Source organism: Oreochromis niloticus, linkage group LG4 (genome assembly GCF_001858045.2).
Source record: "Oreochromis niloticus isolate F11D_XX linkage group LG4, O_niloticus_UMD_NMBU, whole genome shotgun sequence".
In the NCBI taxonomy this organism is placed as follows: Eukaryota; Metazoa; Chordata; class Actinopteri; order Cichliformes; family Cichlidae; genus Oreochromis; species Oreochromis niloticus.
This window is the reverse complement of record NC_031969.2, coordinates 18,711,143-18,735,217: the sequence shown is the minus strand read 5'-3', so window position 1 is coordinate 18,735,217 and position 24,075 is coordinate 18,711,143. Positions and strand designations below refer to the sequence as shown.

The following is a 24,075-nucleotide window of genomic DNA, read 5'->3' as shown; positions in this document are numbered from 1 at the left end:
CTCCAACTCCACTACTCTAACCCTACCATTGGCATTTTGCAGCAGAAATCGCGACTCGTCAGACGAGGCAACATTTTTCCAGTCTTATCCAGGTGAACTGTAGCCTCGGTTTCATTATATTATGGCAGGAGTGGCACCTGGTGTGGTCTTTTGCAGTCCATCTGCCTCAAGGTTCAACATGTTGTGCGCTCAAAGATGCTCTTTTGCATACCTCAGTTGTAATACGTGCATAGCTAAGTTACTGTTGCCTTCCTATCACCGTGAGGCGGACCTCTCTGACATCAACAGGGCATTTTCTCCCGGAAAAACTGCTGTTCACTGAATATTTTCTCTCTTTCAGACCATTCTCTGTAAACTCTAGAGATGGCTGTGTGTAAAAATCCCATTATATCAGCAGTTTTTAAAATACTCATGCCAACCATGCCACAATCCAGTTGATTTGTTCCCGTTCTGATGCTCATTTTGAACTTCAGCAGGTCGTCCTGAGCATGTCTAACATGCCTAAATGTGTTGAGAAGCTGCCCTGTGATTGGCTCATTAGATATTTGCATTAATGAGCAGTTAAACAGGTGTACTTACTGAAGTGACAGTGAGCCTGTATAAATTCAGCTTGATTTATAGTTGCGCCTTATGAGGTTGCAGGCTAACTACAGAGCCTTGGTACATAAATACAGAAACTAAGCGGCGTGTCACGACTAAGGCAGCTTTAGAGAAAACCTTACATAAACAACGTAATTATGACAAATGTAAGGATTAACACGAGGCACCATGCAAAGTGAAGGAAAGAATGTAAACTTAGGTTGTGTGAGGCATGGGGGGATTAAATTCAATATGGCTGTAGTGTTGCTCTCATCCATTGAAGTGTAACAGTGAACTAAAAATCTAAATCAGCAAGAGTCCCATTAACCCCAAAAATTGACGTCATCACTGTAACTGATGCAACCGAGCCGACACATGTGGTATTTATTAGCAGCTGTTTCCTGAACCTGCGCCTGCTGATGGGTATTTGCTTCAAATGGTAACAATATCTGCGTCCTCTTTTTACCTTTACATCAAAAAGAGATGTTTTACGCCCGGATATTGTCTCCTGGGTGATGTATTTTACTGTAAACACGAGAACTGACAGAAGTAGGTGCAATATTTAGAAAAAAGTTGGAGATCAAGCCACATCTGGTTTAGCCTCTGCGTAAAGATCATCTATAAAAATTGTCAAACACCCACTCCCGAGTCTGTCATTAGAAAGAGGGCTGCAGACGCGGTTAGACAATAAGACAGGCACTTTGTTTGAAGCATACGGAGCCATTAAGGTTGGCTGTAGATCTAAAGGTTAATGTGTTCTTGGGCTTATTTAGCAGAAGCCCGTTTTTCTCATTTACACCCAAATAGGCTCCAGCCATAACCTTTCCTTTAATCTGTGTTATTACTCGGACATAGTTTCACTCTAATTGATTGTCCACCAACCAAATTACCTCCATAATTGTGCTTGTGTAAATACAAGCCATGAATGTCATTTCCACAGAGCCGACATGGCCCCATTAAGGATCAAAGCCCTCGCTTCCTCTCGGCTATCTCCACATCAGACAAGCGGACTGTTATGTGACAACAGTGAAGGGCAGTTAGGCAGCTCCAGAGGTTTCCACTCATCCACCGTCTTCTTCCTTGCTGCTGCTGCTGCCTCCGCCGCTGCTCACGGCTGATGTGTGACGCTCGTTCAGCTGAGATTCCGGCTGATTTTTAACGGGGCTCGCTTCAGCTGGAGGTTTTGGTGTTTCGCTGTCTTAATGAGGGGTTTTCTCGAGTGCACGGGAATTTTAAATGCCGCCGCAGCCGAGATCAAAAGTGCTGCATGTCACTGAATCTGAAATGATGGTGTTTCTCTGTGCAGATGAACCTTAAACTGTTCTTTTCTGTATGTGTTTTACCCCTTTAGGATATCAGAGAGGTTATTTGAGGACATTCAGTAGCTGGCAAACCTAACAGGCTGCTGTGTGTGCGTGTATATACCTTAGTCTCAGCACTTGTGACAACTGTACATCAGTGTGTGATTGACAAACTCGCAGCTTGTGTGTGTGTGTGTGTGATCATACGTGCAGCTGGGTCTTTTTATAGAGCTTCATTGTGAGTCAGACCCTAGGAGGCCGGCGTTTGGCTGCTGTACACTGCTTGCATAAATAAACCTGTTTATCGCCAGCACTTCTGTCTCTCTCACACACACACACACACACACAACGCCTTCAACACGTTTCACTTACGCTGTTTATTCTGTCTTCCATCTTGTTTTTTACCTTTGTTGATTCTGTATTTATGGCAGTGATCCCACACCCCCACCCCCCTTCCCCAACCTACTCCACCTCCCCTCCTTTTTTCCTGGGCCCTTGTCACTCAAACGCAACAGGAGCTATGAAAAGGATATGCCGCTGTGTGATCTCAGAAAGAAGTGGGTTACAGGCTGGAGTGAAGAAGGCACAGCAGGTTGTGTTTGTGTGATTGTGACACGGATCTACCGTCTGGGCTGATCGTGTGGGTTGAGCAGAGGGACAGACGTCCATGCATTCAAGACAGTGTGGGAGGTTTTGTCTGTACCACTTGCCCTATGTCTCTGTCTGGGTATGCGGTATATCTGTCTCGCTCTTTCTTTTTATCTTGCTCAGCCTCTCTGCCTAAAGTGATAATGGGCCAGTAGACACTGGCAAAACTAGCACTAATCACTTGAAAATGCATCTGTTTTTGTTTTCTTTAGCCATTCAAACTTTTGCAGGCTTTAGGATAATTTACCTTGGATTTTCTCTGTGCTGTCATGGTGCTCCCACTGTCCTCGGGGGATGACTGGCATGGCAGGGCTGTTAGCTCATCTAGTTGGTCTATAAAAGCTCTTCCATCACCTTATATTGAATCTACACCTTCCTCATCCTCATAAGTACTTTGTGTACTCTGACGCTGCTGACACCATCGCACCATTCATGTTTAAATAAGGTGCACATGGCACATTAATGGTAAGCAATAAAGCTTATAGAGAAGCACATGCCCCGCCCCTTTTTTGTCTTGTTCCATCTGTTTTAGTTTTTCAGTTAATGCAAAATATCTAAACAGCCCATCACATGGCAGCTATTCAGTGCATGTAGGCATGTAAACATGGTGGAGATGACCTGCTGATGTTCAAACCGAGCATCAGAATGGGGAAGAAAGGTGATTTAAGAGACTTTGAATGGTGGTCTGAATATTTAAAAACCTCTTGATGTACTGAGATTTTCCCACCCAACCATCTCTAGGGTTTACAGATACCAAAAACAAAGAAGATATCCAGTAAGCAGCACTCCTCAGAGTGACAATGCCTTGTTGATGCCAGAGGAGAATGGCCAAACTGATAGGAAGGCAACAGTAACTCAAATAACCAGTCATTACAACTGAGGTATGCAGTAAACCATCTCTGGATGTACAGCATGGCAGACCTTGGAGCAAATGGGCTACAGCAGCAGAAGAGCTGCATCTTCTGTTAGCTAAGAACAAGAAACTACAGTTTAGGATCCATGTCTTCTTGTCTCAACTGTCCAGGCTGCTGCTGGTGGTTTAATGCTGTGGGGGAGATTTGTTTTGGCACACTCTGGGCCCCTTAGTGCCAACTGAGTATTGTTTAAACATCAAACCTACATGAGTATTGTTGCTGTCCATGTCCATCTCTTTATGACCACGGTGAGTCCATCTTCTGATGACTGCTTCCATCAGAATAACAAAGCTCAAATCATCTCAAACTGGTTTCTTGAACACGACCAAGAATTCACTGTACTCAAATTGTCTTCACAGTCACCACATCCCAAACCAATAGAGCATCTTTGGGATGTGGTGGAACAGAAGATTCCCATTGTGTGCAGCCGACAAATCTGCAGCAACTGTGTGATGGTGTCATCTCAATATGGAGCAAAATCTCAGAGGATTGTCTCCGCCGACTTGTTGAATGATGATGAATTAACGCAGTTATGAAGGTATAAGACAAAAGAGCATCCAGACATCCATCTTTTTGAATTACGTCATAATGTTATTGTTAAATTATGAAACTAAAAGGAGACCCAGAACTGTTGAGATAAAATTTTGTGTCAATTGGTTTTCAAAGCAGAAATTGGGCTTCTTTTAGTTTTGTCATTAATTAAAAAAAAGTAGTTTCAGAACAGTTTTCCATCTTTTTTTTTTTTTTTAAATTAAATAGTTTTGATGTGCTTGTTAGTAGCTGCAGTCCTAAAAGGGGATGTCTAAGTATCTCAACCTTGATCTGATTGTCATGTGTATTTGGCTGCATCTGACGGATGAACAACATCAGATTTTTCTGGGAGTTAAAAAAACAAACAGCTCAAACTCCAAGTCTTCTTGTTAAGCGACACTCTTTGAGCATTTGAGCCCTCATCGTAGCATGCCCCCGTTGCCATGGCGCTCACTCTGTTGATACGTCACACCCTTTTAATGGAGGAACAGGAAGTGGGGATAAAGATAAAATCTGGCATCTGATGAATGGACGAGCAAGTTAATCACCTTCACAGGTCAGGGAAGGGGGGGGACCCGACATCTCCAAGTCAGGAAGGAGGAAGACGGGGTTAAAGTGATAAATTAGGGATAAGTGGGGGGGGTTAGGTTAAGACTGATTCAGAGACGGATCACTGTCCTGTCAAGCATGGCAGAACTGGGGCGTCCAGCTTGTGAAGTGTCTGCATGGTGCTTCAGTGCAAGCAGCAGAGGAAATGAAAGTCATTACTGTCAGTGTGGAGTGAGCTTCATGGCCCAAACGGGATTAGACAGTGCATCCGACATTGTTTCTATACATTGTTAGACTTAAAAGTCAAGCGCAAAATGGGATTAAAACGAGGGGAAAAAACCAATAAATAACCTCCAACGCCCCCCCCCCCCCCCCCCCCCCCCGGCCTCTTTTATTTCTTCTCTGTCTTCCCTACCTACCAGTTCCCCACCTATTTCATAGTCTTTTCTCTTTCACCTGTCTCACTTCCCCTTTTCTGCTCTCTGGGATACATTTATCTTTCCCTACTTCTGTTTTTTTCACACACTCCTCCCCATCATCATAATTCACACGTAGGCGCAGACTCCCACTCGCACTTTACATTCTCTGTTTTGCAAATAAAAAAAATAAAAATAATACATCCTTCTGGGGCCAATTGGTGCTTGAAATCCAACTTTACTCCCCTCAAACTGAACCCTTTCAAAAACAAACCCCCTCCACAGCTCGCTCTCTTTTTTCCCCTCCCTTCCTCCTCTTCCTCTTTCAAAACAGCCCCATAACAAACTGGTGAATTGTTGCCCTTCCTTAACTTTTAAGGGTATTATGCACCATGTCCAACTTCAAAGCCTGTCTTAACTCCACACTTTAATTGTATCTTCCCCAGCTCGCTGCATGCTATTTGATTCTGCTGACAACAGCACTTCTCCCACCGTTCTTCTCCATCCTTCTCCACCTTTACTCTTCTTGGTCCTTCCTTAAGTTGTGTGTGGACACCTTGCACCACCATCAACACTGCTGCACCTCTCTCATCAGCTTCTTGCTCCCTTTAGAGGCCATTGTCCCCCCCCGGTTGTCACCTGCTTTGAAGAGGTGGCCTCCATTTCCTCTCTCGGCAGTCGCTTGTCGCCTGGAGTGTGTACACACCAAACAAACTTGAAACAGTAACCCCCTGTCCTACATTGGTTAGCCTCTTTATCTGTTCTCTCTCTCCCTCTCTGTCTGTGAGAGCTGACTTACACCTCATGGCCCTGGTTGATAATTGCCGTAAGCTTCCCTCTTGGTTTCATTTTCCATTGTCCTCCCCCAAATTCTTGGCTCTGGCTTGAGATAAAGGGATGAGTACTTCAAAGGGGTCTGCAAAGAGTTTAACCCCGAGCCGAAAAGGAACAGCACACAATACTGTAATTGAGAGCAGTTAGTGATCACAGAGCTTCTGCGCAGAGAGGACAGCACCGGTGGACTCGCACACACGCACACACTCTTAGTGTTTATAGCTACAGCTGAAGTGGCCATCAGCGGTTGGGACAGCCCAAGGCTACTCATAACCCATCCATAAAAAAAGAAAAACTTTCCTGTTCTCTGAAGTTAAATTCAGTTTTATTTATATGGCGCCAAATCACAACAATAGTTTATATTGTAAGGCAAATACAATAACACAGAGAAAACCCCAAGAATCAGACGACCTCCTATGAGCAACCGTTTGGCGACAGTGGGAAGGAAAAACTCCCTTTTAACAGGAAGAGGAGAGGGAGAAGTAAGCCATCTGCTGTGACCGGATCGGGGTGAGGGGAGGAAGATAAGATAAAAGATTCTGTGAAAGAGCCAGAGATTAATAATAAATAACTATTAAATGCAGAGAGGTGTATAAACACATAGAAGAAGAAACTCTCAGTGCCTCATGGGAAGCCTCCAGCAGGCTATGCTTCTTTCAGCATAATTAAGGGAGGATTCAGGGTCACCTGATCCAGTCCTAATTATATGCTTTATTCAGGAAATTTTTAAGCCTAATCTTAAAAGTAGAGAGAGTGTCTCCCCAATCCAAACTGGGAGCTGATTCCACAGAAGAGGGGCCTGAAAGCTGAAGGCTCTGCCTCCCATTCTACTTTTAAATATCCCAGAAAGAAAGCCAGCACTCTAAGAGTGAAGTGCTCTACTGGTGTAATATGGTACTATGAAGTCTTCAAGATAAGATGAGGCCTGATTATTTAGGACTTTGTATGTGAGGAGAAGAATAAAGTAAATTTAAAGTTGATTCTGGATTCAACAGGGAGCCAATGAAGAGAAGCTGATAAGGGAGAAAAATGCTCTCTCTCTTTGATTTGTCAGAATGTTTTCCATCAAATATGAGTTAAGGTGAAGTATTGAGATCCATGTTGCGCATGGAGAGAAAAAAGCAGTCAACATTAAAGAAGTAATGGGCTTACACCTGATTTATGTGACTCCCCCTCCCTCCCAATCCAACCATCTCTATTTATAGAGCTCTTTGTAGCAGGTCTGAATTTGACCTGTCCCTGTAATAATATCTGCCCATAAAGAGAGACAGTTACATCCCATAACCTCTCCCCTTGAAGCCTCTCTTTTCAAAGATCTTTTTAGTGGAGACAGAAACCCCTGGGCAGCCCCGCTCTCAGGCTGGTCACAGACCTGAGGTCAGCTCCTGAGGGGCAGCAGGGAAAATCCGAGCTGTTGAACCACGGAGGGGGTTGAAGAGACAGGACACGAGGGTCCAACTGGCCCCTGGTACCGGCAGGGGGTCCCTACCATCACCCTGGTGATGTCTTCCACCCTGATGTGTTTACTGTCAGAGGTCAGCCCTGGCTGTCCAAAGTTAACAAAGACTCACTCTGTCAGAGGTGCTGTTGGTATATTACCCAGATGACCTGTATAACCTGCACACAGACCTCTGCTATGTAGATTTTGGTGAGATAAGAAATTGTGCTTGTGCTAACATTTTTCTCGCCCCAAGTCTGACTCATTATTATTATTATTACTAATGTCTTTCATGGGACAGGGTTTTCTCCTTCATCAAACACACAAATTTTGGTGGCAGTTTATTCTTTTGACCCAATTCCAGTGTTTATTCATTACTTTTCAAGTGTTACAGCTTCCTCATAAAGCTGGTTGAGTTTAAATGACAAATTATCTGCTGGGCTACACAGCTGTTCAACTTTTTGCCGGGATAGCGTGTTTGAAATAGACACAATGGGAATGTTTTTGTGCAGGATGTGACAGAATTTGAAGGCGGTAAAGTGGCCTTTGAATGATGAGTAATCCCTTAGTCATCATGGCCTCTTCCAATTTTCTCTTTTATTAACCTTGATGGGAAAAGAGGCATCAAGGGAGAAAGTCTCACAGCACCTTTAGCAAACAGGCTGATCAAAGTGGTTCCCGTCTTTGTACTGTACTTTTTTTTTCTTCTTTTTTGGATCCCTGTCCGCTGAGACAACAAGGACACACACAGACACCTACTGTCTCTCTTTCAAGAACATAGGCAGTCATCTTGCACAAAGGGTCCCCTGTGGTGGCTCATTTGAACACTAAAGACCCCTCCAAAACACCACTGAGTCTGTCCAGTAAACACTATCAACACTACTGTAGCCACCACGGTACAAATAAAGGAAGTGCAGCTTCTAAAATGTCCATCTCGATGGACATTTTGGCTGCCCGAGCTGCTTTCCAACCCCCTTTTCATGTTATCTCAACACTGCAGTTAAGGAGTAGAGAGCTTCATAGTCAGAAGTGCAAAGAGGACTTATTCTTGTGCTGCTTAAATGATGTGATAACATCTGTCAGTGAACTTATCCACTGTGAGCAGATGTTTTAATCTGCTGTGTATGCACGTGCCCTTCTAAGCCACTGGTAGGAGCTGTGGAGTGATAACAGCACTGTGATTTCCCTTCCTATGGCAACACACTGTATCTTTATAAGCACTGGAGATGGTAAAGTGACTGTCCTTTAGTCAAAACACACGTTTCCACTGTTGGGAATTCCCTTCAGTGTCTTTGAATCCTGCAGCGGCTCAATGAAACTTTCATTACTCTGCAGGATGTTTGCCCCCCACCCACTCCCCTAAACCCCCCCCAAAAAAACAAATCATATTTGTCCATATTACACGTGCTATTTTGAAACGCGCCGTTGCATTTATTGTGCAACCCCATGAAAGAAAAGAAAAAAATGCCCGCGTCTTTAAAGTTTATGTAGCAACAGAGGGATTGTAGCGATAATGCCATTGGGGCGGCAGATCAGTTACTTCTGACGCTCCAAAGCCTCGGGGAGTTGGCTCAAGATTGCCTGTCTTTGATAAGGTCCTCACACTGTAGCTACAACTTCGTGGTCTAAGAAAAGCTTGCCAAAAGATGGGGAGGGAAAGGTCAGGAAATAAACCGAGCAGACTTTAAACAATATTTCGTCACCAGTAACTGCAACAAAACTGAGGGGTCTCCACCACTTGTTTCGCTTTTTTCTTTTCTTTTTTTTTTTTTTGAAGGCACGAGGTTGCAATTGTTTTTTATGCAGCTGCCGGGACCCGGCAGTCGGTTCCTCACTTTGAAGTGCGCTGCTCCAGCCTCTCGGTTCAGTTGGTGTTGGAGTCGCCTACAGGAGAGATCTACTGTGCGGCATGGCAGCCTGAAACCATAGGGAGGAGAAAAGGAGGAGGCAGAAAAGCGTTATATATTTTTTTCTTCCTCTCTCGAGTGCATTTTTCTCTCCGTAAACCGACTCGAATCTGAACGGACTGTATGTGGACGCGCTGAGGAGACCAGCATTGTGGATTATAAGCGATTTTTTTGTATGTGTGTTTATGTATATGTGGAGGGAGAAGGAAAAAAAGAAGAAACCCGGAGTTTTAATTCGAGCTGAAGAACTCGTGGATCGATGGTAAGTTGCAAGAGTGTGTGCCTCCTCAAAGTGGCCCCCATTGGAGTTCTCTTTGATGTGCTGTTGACTCGCCTTTGAAGTAATGTTCTGAGGGTTGGGGAGGGGGGATGATTGGTCGCTTTTCTTACTTTTAAAGCCCAAGGAGGAACTGAGTCATCTCTGTTCCGTGCTCACTGAAATTTCCTTTGCGATAATATTTCTTACTTATATTTTTACATATTGAAGTAAGTGGTCGTTTCTATATATATTTGTGTGTGTGTGACTTTCTTCCCCTCACAAGATCAGACAGATCAGAGACTTCGGTGCACTTGGAGTCTGGACGTTTATTTATTTATTTTTTAAACCAGAGCTTGTTTCGTCTTTAAACGCAGCGTTAAAGAAATATGTGACAAGTGTGTGGGGGTGTAATCTGCGTTATCATTCTCTTTCTTTCATTTTTCGGTATCCTGTGGGAAGCTTTTGACTTGTAGCTGTGCCACGAGCTCTTTTTTCTAATCTCTTGACATGTTTAACAGTCGAGCGGTGGATCGGTGATACTAAGTGACATGTTCAAGGTTGCACAGCAGCCGCTAATACACTGTAACTACCGCTGATGCTTCGGGGACACGTTGTAGCGATCGTCTGTGCAACAAACTGGGGGATGTTTTAAACAGTTGTGGAGGCTAAAGCTCCACAAGCACCAGCCTTGCTGCCCGTATTAACTATTTCGGTCACGTTTTTCCATCACTTGGAGTTTGTCCCACATCGGTGTCCTACAGGTACTTGAAGCAGTGGCTCGATTTGGTGTTTTTTTTTTTTTTAAGATGAGATGTAGAGAAATGAGAGAGTGGCAGGGACGGTAGGGGTAAAACGATCCGGAAGCGGCGTCCGTGCGTAATGCTTTGGCATTTTATTGGGAGGAAGAGGAGTTGGGGGGGGGGGGTACATGTCTTATTAATTGGCGCTCAGGTCTTAACCCACTTTGACATGCATGTAATTACTACTTCTCGTGATGTTATCGAAAAGGATGGCGGTGATCCAGTACAGACATCGCTTAGGTGGGTGCCCCCCCTTTCCCCTCTTGTTAAATGTTTTAATTTAACCAACAGCGCCTTCTGTAGAAATCACATCCCTTAGTTGAGATATGAAGAAGTGCTGTTTATGTAATTCTGCTGCAGCTGGATTCCCCCCCCCCCCCCCCAAAAAAAAATCTGAACTAGTCTGTCTGTCTGTTTCTGTAAAAGTCAGCGAGGGTCTGAAAAGGCTCTTACTGCGTTTCTGCCCCCCTTTGAAGTTGGGGCGGATCTGGTTTTGATTAGATCAATACTTTGTGTTTCAGAGAGAAGCCGGGCAGCCAGAGAGAAGCCCCCCCGCTGACATAAGAGAGTGAGGAGATTACAGTAGAAGCTCAGAGGAGGTGGAACAGCACACACGCGGGCTCTCTCCTTGCTGCCGTCAGAGCCATGAGCCGGGCGCTTATGGACCATATCGCCAGTAGTTTCCGCGAAGATGCGCCTCGACCCCCTGTGCCCGGGGAGGAGGGCGACGCGCCCTGCTACCCCGGCAAACTCCCAGTGATGAAACCCCTGGAGTCCCCCAAATCCGTTCTGCTCGGCTCTCCGGGCTCCTCCGCGAGGAGGAACGAGGATGGTCTCGGGGAGCCAGAGGGGAGTGCCTCCCCGGATTCCCCGCTTTCCCGGTGGACAAAGTCTCTGCACTCTCTCCTCGGGGACCAGGATGGCGCTCTTCTTTTTAGGACATTCCTGGAGCGAGAAAAATGTGTGGACACTTTAGACTTTTGGTTCGCCTGCAATGGATTCAGGCAGATGGACCTCAAGGATACCAAAACGCAGAGAGTCGCCAAAGCAATTTACAAGCGCTACATCGAAAACAACAGCATTGTCGCCAAACAGCTGAAGCCCGCGACGAAAACCTACATACGGGATAATATTAAGAAGCAGCACATAGACTCTGCCATGTTCGACCAGGCGCAGACCGAGATCCAGACCGACATGGAGGAGAACGCGTACCAGATGTTTCTGACCTCTGACATTTACCTCGAGTTCGTGAGAACTGGGGGAGAGAACCCGAGTCACGTCAACTCGAACGGGCTGGCGGACCTGAAAGTTGTATGTGGATACCTGCCCACGCTCAACGAGGAGGAGGAGTGGAGTTGTGATTTGAAAGCTAAAGCACTTATTGGACTTTCGGCTAAAGCGCAGAGGGCCCCCATTTCCCTGAGGGCAGTGGAGGTGATGGACGGGGGATTCAGGTATGGTGCTTTTACTCTGTTTTCTGGTGCAAAGTGTAAACCTGTTGTTGCACACCAGAGGCAACCGTGCAAGCATTTCTCTCGTGTTCAAGTGCTTTTTCTCAACACCACATTAGTTTGCAGAAAACTGGTCAGCCTTCCCCCTTCCCTGTCTTTCACTCTGGCCCCCTCTCTCACCGACTCCAGCAGCAGCAGCAGCAGCCCTCTGCTGGCGCTCGCCTGGATTTCCGGGGCTTTGAAATAGTTCCGCAGAGTGAGGGATCGTCTTCCACAGGAAAAGTTCACAGAGCACGCTGGCTCTGGCCCCAGCCAGCAAATAATAGATGATGACATTGCTGTGCTATGCCTCCTCTTGTACCACACTGTCCTCAAGCTTTTGGCAGAGAGATAAATGTATAGCAGAGCTATAGATGGCACTTTGAAGTGGCTGTTTTGTAGTCTCATTCGGGTGCTTGCTAGGCCTTTTTCTCTTTTTTTTCCACGTTGCATTTAAAGGAGGGCGTTTAAGATTAAGACTGCATCCCAAATAAATTGAAGTGATTCATGAGTTTAAAGGACAGCAAAGACAGCAGTGTCAACTCTGGGGCATCCTCTGATGTTCCTGTTGCTAACTTACAGTGACAGGCTGAGCTAAGCTGACAGCTACCTGCTCAGGACAGCAGGGATTGGCAGCTCTCCCTTTTCTCTGCCCTCCCATTGTTGTCACCCTTTCAGATTCAAAACATGTGCTCTTAATTTCTCCCCCTCCCCTTTTTTTCTCCTTCCCTCTCCCCTTACCTCTTCTCATCTGACTCAGATTCTCTTTAAAAAAAAAAACATAACAAACGGCAGCAGCTACAGTGCAGAATCAACACCCACCACCACCACCACCTCCCCACCAAAAAACCATCTTCACTTTCTTCTTCCCTCTTTTCTTGTTTGCGTCAATTCTCCTCTGATTCCCTCCTTCGCTGCGTTCCCCCCACCCCAACCCACCCGCCTTCTCCACTTTTATCTTTTTCCTTTGAAAACTCAGGGATAGGGACTACGAGGCATGCTTTTGGAGCGAGAGTGAAGGTGGGGAGGAGGAGGAGGTGGGGAGGGGGAAAGGGAGCGAAAGGAAGGAAGGACAGAGGGAGAGGAGGTGGTGGGGTAGGGGTGGTGGTGGTGGTGGGACGCATAAAAGAAAGGGAGGGAGGAGAAAGCATAAATGAGGGGGTGAAAGAGGCAGGGAGGGAAGAATGCAAGGCCAGCTGTGTTAAATACCTGACTCTTTGCGAGCCCCTCTGAAGGTCAGCCCGGAGCTGGGGGCCTACAGCTTTAGTCATGCTGCGTTTCTGCCTCCTCGTGAAGAACCCACCTCTCCCCTTTCTTTCCTTCCCTGACACACTCTCATGCATCCGCTCCATACTTTTTTCCTTTTTTGGGTCATTCCCCCTCCTTTCCTCTCCTCCTGTACCATGGCAAGAATGCATACACAGCGGGAGATGTATGCCGGGGAAATGGAAAGAGAAATTATGGGATATTTAAGAAGCAATAAGGAGAAAACTGAAGTTTTCCCAGGCCTCAGACTGTTCTGTCACATCCATTCGTTGTTGTTGGGAGCAGATGAGTGAGGTTATAGTTATAGTCCTCTGAAACATTCGAAGATGCAGCTTGTTTTGATGTCACCTTCTCAAAATGACAAAAACACAATGAATTTGCACCCACCTGTTGATTCATATTAATCGGATTTTTGTTGGAAACTTCTCAGGTCATACAAGAGAGGAGACTCACTCAACCCCTGCCATTCAGGCTCTTTCGCTCCTGTCAGCAGCACGAATGACAGCGAGGTTTCCAGTGACGCCTTGACTGATGACGCCATGTCCGTGACTGACAGCAGTGTGTAAGTGGATATTATCAAAACATGCATTGTGTGTGTGTGTGCAAAAATGAGAGCAAATCTCAAAGAGCTTTCTGTTTGAAGCTGTAGCCATACTGGAAGAATAGCTTGCCACTGGTGGATTGTGGCTCCTTTAAAAACACCCAAAGATGCACTCCAGTAGCCAGGACGTGGTGTAGATTAATGCTAAGCTCCATCATAAAACACTTTGCCACTGGAGTGTATATGCAGAAAGACTTTGAGTCGATTAGAAGGAATGAGTATAGTAACTTTACATTTGCATCTGTGGACATGAGCAGTGTTTTGATGTCAGCTGATTTGCTTGTTACACTTTCTGATTAGTGTCTCGCTGAGTCTTGCCCTGCTGGGGCTCTCCTTTCCTGTTATTAGGGAGTTTTTCTTCTCCACTGTCACCAAGATGCTTGTTGCGGTGAAGAAAATCAAGAAAACCTCATTTTTAAAAATTGACATTTGTCTAAATTAGCTCTGATTGATCACTTATCCAGGAACTTATAAATCAGTTGCTCATGTTGTACATATGGTTTGCGCTTATCTGTGTACGTGCCTTGGCGCTCGTTCTTCTAAAGGATTGCTTGGCGTAATCACGTGTCTCTCAAGTGACAAGGTGCTATGAAGTCGTGTGGTGCACAGCACAAGGCCAGATGTGCTTTAGTCAGCTGGCTTTTGGACACAAAGCAAAAAGAAAAGTTGGTGCAACAAGTTGCTCTTTACCTCGAGTCACCTGGGAGGCAGGGGGGGTTGTCGAGGCACGGATGGATGCAGTAACTATGACCAAGCTAATGAAACTCAAAGGCTGACACATGGTTGTTCAGCTGAATTAATGGGCTGGGTTACACATAAATATGGCAGCTATAAAGGCTTTTTTTTTTTTCTTTTTTACAATGGGACGTCCTCTGTTCTGGCATATCACTACACAGCCTTGCTTCAAAGAGACCGAGGCCTATATTGCCCTGTTCCGCTGTACTTTGCCCAGAGCCAGTGACAAAGCCCTGGCCACAGGGACGCAGCTTCCCCACCTCATTTTCTGCCCGTTCTGGCCTTGATCTGAATATCTGCCTCGCTGCTTTAGGTCAGTTAAAAAAGACCCATAAACATTTGAATTTCATTTACAGATAAAGGGGAGAAAAAAACAGAGAAAAGGGAAAACGCAACGGGGGAGGAGGCGGTTGGGTGGGAAGAGAAAGAGAGTAGCGGAGGGGGGATTTTTGCTTATATCTTATTTATGGATTTGCTTGGACGCTGGGGAATGCAGCTGCGCAGACTTCAAACATTACCTTATCTTACAAACCAGCCTTTTGATGTGCGGAGATCAGAGGCTGGCTGCAGCAGCGCTTGCCAAATGAAGATTGGGGAGGGGAGGGAGGGGTTGTTGCTTATGCGCATGACTGTGGCATTTCAAAGCAAAAGTGGAAAAGTGCTTCTCAGTTAGGCTAGGTCACCAGGAAACTGCTGTTTAGCATGGAAGGAAAGAGATTGTTTTACACTGTCAAGTGCTTCGGTTTGAAGCTCTGCTGTTTGTTGTTTGATTCCCTCTTTTTTTTTTTTTTTTTTGTGAGTCAGTCAGCCCTTCATCCCCTCAGATTTAACCAGGTTACCTGCACCCTTGGGTCCTATCCTGCAGTAACTCTTTAAAAATGTATAATGAGTAGCTAATGCTAACTGTGTCCTCAGCTTACCATAAAAGTCAGGAGGGAGATGCTAATGCTGACGCTACTTTTGGCCCATAAAGCGGAGCACAGTAACTGCAGTGTGCATTTGTGTGTATGCTGGTGAAAGGAAATGGCCAGCAGGGTGCCCAGTGTTGTGCTGGAGCCAGCCCTGAAAATGAGTGTCGTTTCTAGGGCAAATAAAACCTCACTCATTGCAGCGTAACCCAAGCCGCTCGGAGGCGGAAATGCTGTCATAATTTACCTCTGAGTAGCCTTTTTGTTCTCAGATTAAGCCTGAAACATGAAAAGCTAAATGAATTGGAGAATTAATAAATTAGATTTGTTCTTGCCTGAACTGTGTTTGATCTGCCCATTTGACTAACAAGCTTCTTCCTGAATGTCTGTTTGGTCTTTAATGATGTATCCGATTGGGTAATTGACCTTTGTCGTCTGTCTGCGCACCCCCTCTGCCCCTCCCCAGAGATGGCATCCCTCCATATAAACTGGGCTCCAAGAAGCAGCTACAGAGGGAGATGCAGCGCAACATGAGGATGAACAGCCAAGTCTCGCTGCCTGCTTTTCCTGTAAGTACACAAACGCACGCAGATACACACACGTGCATACGTACATGCATAACTTCACATACACATGCTCAGAAGCCTCCATACCACCCTGTGTTCGGGTCTCTCTGGGTTCTATGAATAGTATCGCACAAACTGTATTTGGCATCTTCAATTCAACAACGCCAGCAAAGATCTAAAGAGTAACGTCAAAGACCCAGCCTCCCACTCTCTGTCGCACACACACATACACACACATTCACATAAGCTCGCATGCAAACACAACCCCGCTCCCTACCTTTGGTGTCACCTACACCCCCATTAGGGTTCCTTGAAGTCTGCGGGAGACGGGGGGGTCTCTAAGCTGTTTATCGCCGCAGCGCTCGGAACACACCAGGGTTTTTCTTCCCCACCGATGGTGTAAATATGGAGAACAGGGAGAGATGAGGAAGATCTCTGCCGCTTTATCCCGAGGGCTCTGAAATCAGCCCGGTTCCTCAACAAAAACACAAAGATACTCAGACACATTCACACGCACGCACATTCACGCACACGCGGCGCTTTGATCCACGGATGAATGGAACAAACGCACAGGGAAGTGACAACTTCCAGCAGAGCTGGCCCCCTTTTTTTTCCCTTTTTTTTCACAGCCCCGCCACCCTTCCAACCCCCAGCACACACACACACATACAGAAACACAAATGCTCAGCCAGCCCCCTCCCCTAAAAGTGAAGGATCTAAGGGGAAGAGTTTGAGCATGTCATGTGAGCTCTCAACAGGTCAGAGGGGAGTTTGTAGCTTAAGGCTTAAGAGAAGCTAACTTCATGTTGAGAGAAAAAAAAAGTCCGAATCGAAGGCGAGGGGGGGCACAACTTGCAGTAGTAGCTGTAACAGAAGCAGCTTGTTAAAACAAACTTAAAGTAACTCCCTTTTTTTTTCCACATTATGAGGTATGCAGTAACTGTTACTGTTGGATCTTGCCGCTTTCACTCACTCTCCCCCTTTTGCTTTATTTTCTTTTTTTTTGGCTTTTATTCTTGTTTTTGTTTCCCGTCTGATTTTTGGCGATGGCTGCCATTCCCATGGTGCACCAGCTCCAGGCACCATCAGACAGCTCCTCTTTTTCTCACTTTTTTCTCCCCTTTATCCCGACTACAAAGGCTTATGAGAAATGGGGGGGGGGATCAAGAAAATCCAACTGCAAAAATAATTTTGCTGTCACTTTACTGTACGTTAAAGATGCCCAGCGTGTGGGGGTGGGGCTAAATTACCTCAACCTTTCTGATCTCCCATCCTGTTTTTCTGGCACCTTTATCTCTTTCCTTCAGTCCTTCTCTCTCTTCATTTTCTCCCACACACATCTCAACTTCTCCCAGTTTCTTTTTCTTTTTTTTTTAAATCCCTCATCCTTTTCCTCCCTGGAGTTCTCTTCCACCCCCTGTCGATATGTGGCTTTTATTTCTAGATGTAAAGCCACTGCTTCCCATCAATCTATCCCTCCATCCCTCCCTCAGCCGCTCTATTCTCCCCCCACTGAGTGTTTGATATTTGACGAGGAAGGCTTTGAAGTGAGCTGACTTTAAAGAGGCCTGCTGATGATGACAGAAGGAACCAGCCGAGGCCCTGGCCCAGCATGACCATGCACCAGGCCTGCCAACCCCTGAAAACAGCCCTGTAGCCATAGGTGCCAGTGCGAGTGCCCTGATCAGTACTGCCATTAGTGGCATAGTAATGGAGGGAAGGCATGAGTCTTGGAGTTTCTTATATATCTTCTTTTTTTATATATCTCCTCTACAGCGTACTCGCCATCCACCCAAAGAGATGATACCAATGGAGCCGGCGCAGTTTGCAGCCCAGCTCATCGCCCGCCTGGAGAACCTGAAGAGGCAGCAGGAAACCATGAACACGTTGGAGGAGAGGCTGCAGCAGATTCAGGAGGTTTGTGTGACTCTGGTTCTTACTGGAGAAATGAAAGATGAAGATGTTTTGTTCTGGCCTTGACTTAGTTTGCCTTGTTTTTGTCAGGAGGAGGAAAGAGAAGATGCCGAGATCATGGGAAGTGCTCCCGCGCTCTCACCCCACTCCTTACCCCTTCTCTCTGCCTCCTCTGACGAGGACCCCCAGGCCATCCTGGACGAACACCTTTCCCGCGTCCTGAAGACCCCCGGGTGCCAGTCCCCCGCCGTGATCCGGCATTCCCCTCGATCCAGCTCGCCAGAACACCGGCCTTTCACCCGCGCTGGCTTCGGCGTCAAGGGCCTGGTGAGAACCGGGCCTTCCAGTTCGTCTGTATCCAGCCCCAACCAAGGGGCGATTACCCTATCCCTGGGTCCCAACAGAACCCTCGTAAGCAGGCAGAGCACGAAACACATCCACCACCACTACATCCACCATCACGCTGGTCCGAAGTCTAAAGAGCAGATCGAAAGGGAGGCAGCCCTCAGGGTGCACAGCGTGTGCTCCGGCAGCAGCGAGTGCCAGCCCTGTCAGCCTTACCAGCGCAGCCGCAGCCTGGGCAGAGAGATGTGTGGGGCCATCACCGCAGACAACAGCATGGGGTCAGTCCCAAGCACTTGTTTCATATTTGTCTCCCAGTTGTTTTTCCTTTTTTGTCAGTGTTTAAAATAAGTAGTGCAATTTCTCTTCTAGGCGTTCAAGCTCTCTATCGAGGCGGGTGTGTCGCTCAGGGGCTGAGGATGGAGTAGCGGAGAGGTGCATGGAGGACTGTGGACCCTTACAGCTGCCCACTGACACAGCAGATCCCACCCAGAATGTGCTGCAGTGGATCCTGGAAAGTAAACGACAGGGCAGGCATAAGTCTCACAGGTGAGTGGAGGCTAATACTAGGAGTATCTGTGTGAGTGTTGGGGACACCTTTTCATGTTGTTAAAGTCATATTTCCCCGTCTCCCTCTCAGTACCCAGAGCACCAAGAAATCCTTTGGAGGCTCATCTACTCAGACACACACGTGGGGCGGGGGTGGAAGCTGCGGCCACCTACGTGGTCACCAGCCGGCCCAGCCATTCATCCAAGACCCAGCTATGCCTCCGCTCCCTCCTCCCAACACTTTGGCGCAGCTGGAGGAGGCCTGCCGCAGACTGGAGGAGGTATCCACCAAGCCCACCAAGCAAAGGTACACACAGACTTCAAAGAGCAGATTATTATTAAGTAACGCTCTTGGTTATAACTTTAAACTATTCCAGATGTGCTTTTTAAACTCAAGTCTTATTTCATTTCTCTTCCCAGACATTCAGTGTCCAGCCTTCAGCGAGAGAAGACCCACCTCACGCCTGTTCAGGGCGGGGCGTCTGTCCCCCTGTCGCTCGTCAGTCCCAGCCCCGCTGGCGTCCCCGCGACCAGTCTCCAATCAGAAGAGTACGATGCCTCTACAGTCCTGCCCTCCCTCTCCTCTCCTCCTTTCTGCTCCTCTTCCTCCTCCTCTCAGCTATAGCCTCCAACTTCCAAGTGTACTTTGACCCTTTTTAACTCTTCCCACTTGTCACCCGCACCACTTGCTTGCACACAGATAGATGAGAAGCAGCTAAGCTACACACCACACACATTACACCCCCACAGACACTCACTTATTTAAAGCTTTGTACACCTAGCACTGCCTCTTACGTCTGCATGAATCGTGTGCATTTGTGCTGTGCATGGAGAGTGTGTGTCTGTGCGTGTGTGCAGTCACTGCACCACCTGACCGAGACATCCCTTTTCATATATATGTATCATTTCTATTGGCTGTCCTTCAGTGAGCTGGCACTAGGTTGGGGCAAGCAGAGCTTAGCAAAGGGAGGGTTCCTCTGAAGTGGGCCTACAAAGCCTTGGACGTAGCTGAAGGGGAATTGATAACACCATGCACACACAAGCACAAACTTATAGACGGCACTGGGTCACTCCCTCACTCACGATGCTCTTAGTTAATGTATTTCTGGTCTCTTGTGGGAAAAATTTAGTAGATTGCTTGTTGGAGAACTTCTTATTTCTCTTTTGTCGAGATGTTGTCTGGTATAGTGAAAGCGCTCGCTGCTTCTGACACCCTTCCTCTCCGTCTTTTGTTTCCCGGCAGGTGTAAAAAGGGTTCAGGAAGCCACGCGGTGAGCAGCGGGGAGACAGTGGTGACGTACTTCTTCTGCGGTGAGGAGATTCCTTATCGGAGGACCATGAAGAGCCACAGTCTGACGTTGGGTCACTTCAAAGAGCAGCTCCGCAAGAAGGGCAACTACAGGTGTGTGGAGGCACATTAAAATATACAGATCAGTTTACAAGTTTTACAGCAGTGAAGTAGATTTAGTGACCTAAATACAGTTAACTTTTTATGAACTGGGATTAGTTCATTGGCCTTGATATAAAACAGTCTTTGTGCTGACTTGTAGACAAAGTTTACAGTGGGATCATTTGATTTCCAAGGTGTGGAAGTATCTTCATGTCCAACATTACTGAGGGCATGTTAGACACAGTGACCAATCAGAATGATGGAGACGCAAACCCTGCTACCCTCTCTAGTGGTAAAATTCTGCCTTTGAATGGCGGTCAGCACCTGCTAGCATAAAACCCTGAAATACTGTCTCCGTGACTACGTGAAGGACTGATATCAGCGTTTGTTTCCATTGGTGTCTGCACTCAGGCAGGCCTCTGGATAAGTGAGCGTTTGGTGCGAGGGGTGCAGTGAAAAGGAAGGGACAAGAGGGGGGAGGGAGGGTGGTGCAGGGGTTAGTGGAAGAGTTTGAACTGGAGCGATTTTTGGGTCCCATCTGGTATTGATTTCCATGCTAAGGCACACTTAATACACATGGCTTTGAAGCCCCAGCCCCTTTCATTTCAACCAACAAAGACTCACACAAATGGCCAGCGTGCAAATTCTTCACTGATGCTATCAGGGCCTCCTTTTTTTTCCTTCTCTGGGGTCTTGTGTGTGTGTGTGCGCGTGTACCCGCGCGTGCATTAATGTGCTTTGCGTTGAACGCGCACAGTGTTTACACATGTTGTAATCATTTTATGGATATTTTTGAAAGGCATATAGTTAAATGCCAGATCCGCTTGTTTGCTCTGCTACGGGGCCTTCACCCAGGCCGCTCGGCTCCGATGTGTGTTTGTGGAGAGAGATTTAATTTGATTGTTTCTTTCCAGTGGGCATTAAAGGGGGAAAAAAGATCAAACATTTATTGTTTAGACTGCCACGGTCTCCAAGATAAGCACGGCCCAAGTATTGTGTTAATAATTACAGGTATCAAACTGGTGATGGGGGGGGAGAGAAGAAAAAGCAAAAGAACTTAGCAAAACCTCTTCCTGTCCAGATGTCCACAACATTTTCAGATCAACAAATGTGACAAGCACTTAGCGCCGAGTTCTCCACATCTGTCTGTTTGCCCCCACCCCTCCTTACACCCCTTACTTACTCTTCTTTTCTCTCTGGCTCACGAGCTCAGTTCTTCTGTCATACCATCCACATTTTTTGGAAAGAGAGCTGCACGGCGCTTTAATAGCAGCCAGAGAATGTGTGGAGTTGGGTCATTTCAACATGGCAGCGGTTCAACAAAGAACAGTACTGCTCGGCCCTGCCAGACGATATTGGTGCCAGATGTCAGTGCAAACGGAGGGAGAAGGGGAGGGGAGGCAGATCCAGCCACATAAAACATGTTCCAGTGGAAATTCAGGCTCTCTGTGTCTCTGTCTGTCTCTCTTAGCAAGAAAAAAAAAAAAGAGCGATCATAGCTCTTTGAAGATTTTGTTTTTTTTTAAAGTAGGAGGGCCTGACTTTTCTTTCTTCCTCTCCAGATAGACAAGGAGGAAACAGTTATCAGGCGTGTCCTTCGCTCTTTGATTTCATCTGATCGGCACGCTTTATCTTATTTACTCACTTCGTTTTCCTAAAAGGAGGTCGTTTTATTTCACACCCTGTGTCGTTGCCCTTTATTAGTGATTACCCTCGTGTTAATTAGCACACGTGCACGCTTGTGCACCTCTGCAATGCTGCAGTTCTGGTTTTATAAGTGTTGCATGTCTTAAAAACAAAGAACAACAACAAAAAATGCTCGCAAACATGCCCGCATTCCAGTCACCACACACCGAGCAGATCGAGGAATTTTTCCATTACATAGTTAATGAGTGGATTTCGAGTCCCGGTTAACCAACCCACCCCTGCTGATTTCTCTTCCTCTAAAATAAGGACTGAGGGGGGGGGTTACATCATTATGGCCCAGTGAAGTCATGGCTGACGAGAAGCCCCTCCTGAGTTTTCTTCTTCTGCACACATACACAAAAGTCAGCTGCCTTTCCTATAGGTCTCAGTAAGCGCTCACACTGTCAACACGGGCGAGGAAGGACAAGGCATAGTGCTTGCTCGTTCTCCTCCTCCTCCTCCCCCTCTACTTTGTCTCTTTTCTTTGTCCCTGTAATAATGAACCGGGGATGAGGAGTGAGTGAAAGCCCTGTGCACGAGCGGGTGTGTAGGAGTCAGGGGTAATGACAGGCAGACTTGCAGGCACCCAAAATTTCAGCCTTTGTCAAAGGACCCCTTCATTTGCACATGGGTCTAATTGGCCCCTGTTAGCCAGGGCAAAACTCACAGCAACACAACGGGGGGAAGAGAAGAGAAGGAACGGGAGAAAAAGTAAAAGAGAACAAGTGGAGGGAGGGATGTGGAGAGAGGAAGCCTGCTGTTTAAAACCAAGTCTTGTCAGCAGCAGGTTCCACCCTGCCCTGGTATCAGCAGGCTTGGCTGATTGTGTACTCAGTGGCTCGGTTGCAGATAGCAGAAATTAGACTTTATGTTTCAAAGGGGAGTGGCAAAGGGGAGCGTTTGACTTATCAGGTTTTCTTCTTCTTTTTTCTTTGGACTTTTTGTTTATGAGCTTTAAAGTATCTTGAATCAAAGGGAGAAGTACTTTAGTGTTAACGCTTTCATCTCTCGGTCACAGGTACTACTTCAAGAAGGCCAGCGACGAGTTCAAGTGCGGCGCCGTGTTCGAGGAGGTGTCCGACGACTGCTCCCTGCTCCCCACCTACGAGGGGAAGATCCTGGGAAAGGTGGAGAGGATGGAGTGAGCGCTGCCGGAGTTGATCAATAACTCTGCGGATGCCCTCCTTCATGCGCTCTCACACACACATGTATGCAGCGTGTGTGTGTTTTTTAAGCTAAGACTTGAAGGACTGGAGATGTTGTTGAAGGAACGCCGATTGTTGGGCATGCGGACTGGAAGCGGGACAAGATATCCACATTACCGGACTATCAAGTGAAAAGCTCACCTAGAAGTGAAGAAAACGTGGACTTAATGCTGCTGGGCTGAAAACTTTCCAAAAGAGGAATATCTAGAGACTCTAGGTGAATGACCACTTGTCATAGAAGCAGGGCGCTGTGGGTTTAATTTGAAACTGAGAGCCTACTTGAACCCTCCCCGTGCCAGTGTCTGCCTATAGTTGCTCACTAGCGCATTACTAATATGTATACGCAGATATACATGTACATTGCATTGTATTGTGATGCTCGTATTGCTGTGTAAAGATTTCTATAGCTATTTATTGGAAATACCCCTTTCCCAAATCCTATCCTTCTTCTACTTCCATGGACAAGCTGCTTGGAGTTGGACAAACTTCTCAAATTATCCACATCTGTGAACGCCCCACCCTACTCCACCCAACCCTCTCCTTCTGAGCATCAGTTCTCAAGCAAAGGTTTTTATTCCTTTTCAGCCCCTCATATTGAACTGTAAACATCAACAATACCTCTTCAAGAACTCCACTCCCACTCCGGGACATCTCCGCTCTCCTGGCCGGAGAGCTTACTGCTGAAGCTTTGAGAATGGCTCTCTTATCACTTAAAAGTTCGATAATATATTTACTACTGCAGTGCTATTTGTGGATGTGTCCCCGTCTGCTCTTAGGGGTGGGGGGGCCGTCAGTGTGCTATGGAATTTAAAACAAAAAAAGAAAAAAAATGCTATTAATGTTTAATTCCGTACTCTGGGACTGTGCCCAGCTAGCCTTGATCTGTCACGTCTTAGTGCCTTTGTTTCAGTGGCGCAGGCATCGCACAAATAGCCTACATATTTACGAGGAGGAAACTGCCCTGAACAGGTCTTTGAGTCCCCAAAATGTGTTTACACCATATTCATATTTACCAAGAAAAAGTTCTATAATGTGTTCCCCTTTGTGCTTACCTGTGAGTGAGTGTGAGTGTGTGTGTGTGAGTGATTGAGAGTATTTTAAGCCTGCACTATGAGCTGCAGATGCTAATGATGGTGGTGATATATATCTATCTATCTATATATATATATATATACACTATGTTCATAGTGTCTTTATTTGAGTACAGTAGCTGTGCCTACATGGATTCTTGCCATGTTTTTCACCCA

At 46.5% G+C, this 24,075-nt stretch overlaps 2 protein-coding genes across 3 annotated transcripts in view; both read left to right on the top strand.

Annotated features, from left to right (window-relative positions):
• cep112 (centrosomal protein 112) overlaps positions 1-10,832 on the top strand; it is a 130,471-nt gene extending 119,639 nt beyond the window's left edge. Inside the window, exon 29 of the transcript XR_003219967.1 lies at positions 10,698-10,832. The gene's annotated coding sequence lies outside the window, so the exon portion shown is untranslated. The remainder of the gene's footprint in view (positions 1-10,697) is intronic.
• axin2 (axin 2 (conductin, axil)) lies at positions 10,787-23,929 on the top strand. Of its 2 annotated transcripts, XM_025906966.1 has the most exons (10): positions 10,787-11,630; positions 13,363-13,494; positions 15,643-15,745; positions 17,519-17,659; positions 17,747-18,279; positions 18,371-18,547; positions 18,639-18,854; positions 18,968-19,096; positions 19,791-19,949; positions 22,642-23,929. In XM_025906966.1, exons 1-10 carry the CDS (start codon positions 10,822-10,824, stop codon positions 22,766-22,768), a joined length of 2,526 nt encoding a protein of 841 aa, XP_025762751.1. In that variant the 5' UTR covers positions 10,787-10,821; the 3' UTR covers positions 22,769-23,929. The 2 variants fall into 2 exon arrangements, with proteins under 2 accessions (XP_025762751.1, XP_025762752.1); XM_025906967.1 differs by lacking the exon at positions 22,642-23,929 and having other exon boundaries at positions 10,822-11,630; positions 18,968-19,188; positions 19,791-19,927.
• The last annotated feature ends 146 nt before the right edge of the window (positions 23,930-24,075 follow it).

Excerpts from the sequence above, each read along its gene's own strand:
- axin2 (XM_025906966.1), top strand. The coding sequence starts at position 10,822 with ATGAGCCGGGCGCTTATGGACCATATCGCCAGTAGTTTCCGCGAAGAT. Across the intron at positions 18,855-18,967 it reads ACCAAGCCCACCAAGCAAAG|ACATTCAGTGTCCAGCCTTC; the intron begins GTACACACAGAC and ends TTCTCTTCCCAG. Across the intron at positions 19,097-19,790 it reads ACCAGTCTCCAATCAGAAGA|GTGTAAAAAGGGTTCAGGAA; the intron begins GTACGATGCCTC and ends GTTTCCCGGCAG.